The following is a 3,000-nucleotide window of genomic DNA, read 5'->3' on the forward strand; positions in this document are numbered from 1 at the left end:
CCCTACTCCTCTTTCTTTTGTACATTTTTTTTTAATTTGAGGGGAAGAGAAATTGACAGGTTTTGTCTACTCTAACAGCTGGATCATAGTCGATACAGCACTGGGTCTAGAGTCAGGAAGACCTGAGTTCAAATCCAGCCTCAGACACTTACTAGCTCAGTGACCCTGGGCAAGTCACTTAACCTCTGTTTGCCTCAGTTTCCTTATCTGTAAATTGGGGGTAATAATAGCACCTACCTCTCAGGGTTGCTGTGAGAATGTAAATGCTATATAAATGTTAGCCATCATCATCATCATTATTAATATCACTGAACCTGGGAATAAAATTCTGAGGAGGTCTGGATTTGTATGACCAGGTTTCCCATCTAAATGTGGTTAGAATTTCAGAAGTTATTATGGCAGAAGTGATTTCAAATGAAACTGGCCCTAAAGATTTGGAAAAATATTATCTGGAGTCTTAATATTTTAAAAGTGTAACTTTAGATGGTGCTCTGCATACTTTATCTCAGCTGATCCTCACTACAGCCTTGTGAGGGTATTATTATCCCTCTTTTTGAAGACGAGGGAACTGAGGCTGAGAGAATTTAAGTTGAACACTGCCTCTCCTGGGGCGACTTGGTAGCACAGTGAATACAGCACCAGCCCTGGAGTCAGGAGGACCTGAGTTCAAATCTAGCCTCAGATACTTAACGCTTACTAGCCATGTGACCTTGGGCAAGTCACTTAACCCCAATTGCCCTGCCTCCCCCCCTCCAAAAAGCAACAACAACAACAACAAAAACAAAACAAAACCCTGCCTCTCCTGATACCAATGACTCTTACCAGTCAGCCTCACGCTAAATAAGAGCCTAAGGCTGAAGTTGGTCTTGTGAGAGAGACAGAGGGTTTCAACTGAGCTCTTTTCTTTCTCCTGACAGATTCAAGGTTTTCATGTCAAGGAGGGCCAGTTTTCTCATGCCAGGGACTGTGCCTCCTTCTTCTCCCCAGCCATTCTGATGGGCCTGGCTATGTCCCTGATCCTGCTGCTGGTGCTGGCTTATGCCCTACACATGCTCATCCACCTGAAGTCCCTTGACAGGCACTGTGACCGAAAAGCGTCGCCCGCCTACTTTGTGCCCATGAAAGACCTCGAGGTGACCACAGAAGAGAAGGAGCCATTGAGGAACCATGGGCATGACTGCCATGAACTGCGAAGTCCACACATCTGCAACATCTATGTATAAACACTCTTCTCTTCCTCAGGCTCTAACAGCTTGTGGGGGTTGTTTCTGCTCGGTGTCATTCTACTTGCAAATTAGTTAAAGGATTTCTCGGAATGACTTGATTGAAAAGGGAAAAGATGAGAAAACAAAGGAAAAGAAGAGAAGAGAAAGGAAAAGGAAAGGAGAAAAGAAAAACAGATTCCTCTGCTGCTCTGCTTAGCGTTCTGCTGGTCTCCTGAGATGTCCTCTGAGCTTTGCAGGAAGCTTCTCCTAGAAGAGACTGTATTGTCTGGAGCTTGCTTTGAAGCCACAGGAAGCAAGCTCACCATTACCAGTCTCAAGTGAGAAGGGACCTGGGAGTCCAGCCTCTTCATTTTATAGATGAGAAAACTCAAGTGAAATGATTTGGTTGTTAAAGGGCACAGTTGGAATTTGAACACGGGTTTTCTGCCTCCAAACATTTCCACTAAATATGTTTAAAGAACCCCCCAAAGGGAGTATATATCAAAAAAGGAGGAAGCCATGTAGAAGGGGACTATTTTTGTCTTCTCCAAATCTATTTAGAAAAAAGCTCTGAGATCTCTTAGAGAAGATGACCCCAGAATCCAGCAGAGTGTTCATTCTGCTGGGGCCTTTGTTGGCCTCTTGACATCGGATCTGCTATTGAAGGCCAGCCTTAGAGCAAAATTATGAAATGGAGACATTTGTTTGATACCTCTGATTTCTCTATCAAGCCTCCTCTCCTGTTTCTGCCTATGTCCTATGTGCAGATCTGCTCCATGTCTCAATCTTGATAATTCTAGCAATCCTTAATAAAAGATTTGCTTGGAGAAGATCACTCTCTAGGATTTTTTTACTTCTTAATAAGAAGCTTAGGAAACCCCAAAGCCTTTACATCTCGAAGACCACATGAATTAAGCTATGCTGGTAGGATATAGGTGATAGGGTTGATATTTCTGAACAGTAGTCAAAGATATTCTTTACCTTTTATTTCCTCCAACATATAGCCTAGATCTGCTGTTATTTATCTTGGCCAAGACATCCTGTGTTCTTGTTATATCACTCTCTTTTCCTTGTCTTTTGCATTTTTCAGATACATGCATTTGGTGAGGGATGAGGGAAATGAACTAACCAGTGATTATGTAGAAATTTGGGTTTGAACACCCCCAAATCTGCCATGCAGTTAGTAGGCTTTCTCCTTCACTGACTGAGCTGGGGATTTTAGGATTCACCAATAAGTGTGATTCAGAACCCCCAGGTGGATGAAACTAAACTGATGTGGATCTGTTATAGATTGTTTGGGGTGCAGGGGCAAGAAGCCATCATTTTTTCTGTGGTGCCAAAGAGTGAGTGAGATGTTGTGATGTGTGCTCCTGGACCAGAAAAGGATCATGAAAACTGAACTAGGCCATCAGAAAGCTAAAGTATCGCTTCGTCTTTCTAGCTAGTTGTATTTTTTTAATATGTATTTTATAATTTTTAACCATTCAGTAGTTTTAAAAATAATAATTAAATATAGTCAAGATAGACAAGTTTCTGTGTTATTGAGGTCCACACAAATATGTGTCTCATTCTGCGTATTCATCATGTCTCTGTCAGGGCTTGGATAGCATTTCTTATCATCTGTCCTTTGGAATCATTTCACTGTTTTTGAGTCTTTCAAAATTGTTCATTTTTATGATGTTGATACCATGGTATAAATTGTTCTCCTGATTTTGCTCCCTTCATTCTGTATCAGTTCCTAGAAGTCTTCCTAGGCTTTTCTGAAATGGTCCTTTTCATCATTTCAAGTGGTATT

The 3,000-nt window shown here is 41.6% G+C and overlaps 2 protein-coding genes across 2 annotated transcripts in view; one reads left to right on the forward strand and one right to left on the reverse strand.

Moving 5' to 3' along the window:
• LOC138159088 (V-type proton ATPase subunit S1-like protein) overlaps positions 1–2,185 on the forward strand; it is a 28,271-nt gene extending 26,086 nt beyond the window's left edge. Inside the window, exon 6 of the mRNA XM_069085406.1 lies at positions 918–2,185. Within this exon, the coding sequence (XP_068941507.1) occupies positions 918–1,223 (306 nt within the window). The 3' untranslated portion in view covers positions 1,224–2,185. The remainder of the gene's footprint in view (positions 1–917) is intronic.
• Positions 1–3,000, reverse strand: part of LOC138158808 (small ribosomal subunit protein uS12) — a 334,707-nt gene that overhangs the window by 61,825 nt on the left and 269,882 nt on the right. The gene's annotated exons all lie outside the window — the stretch shown is intronic.

The sequence above is a fragment of the Petaurus breviceps genome, unplaced genomic scaffold (genome assembly GCF_028583685.1).
Source record: "Petaurus breviceps papuanus isolate PSGF00001 unplaced genomic scaffold, PetGlider_PUasm1.0 175, whole genome shotgun sequence".
Classification (NCBI taxonomy): domain Eukaryota; kingdom Metazoa; phylum Chordata; class Mammalia; order Diprotodontia; family Petauridae; genus Petaurus; species Petaurus breviceps.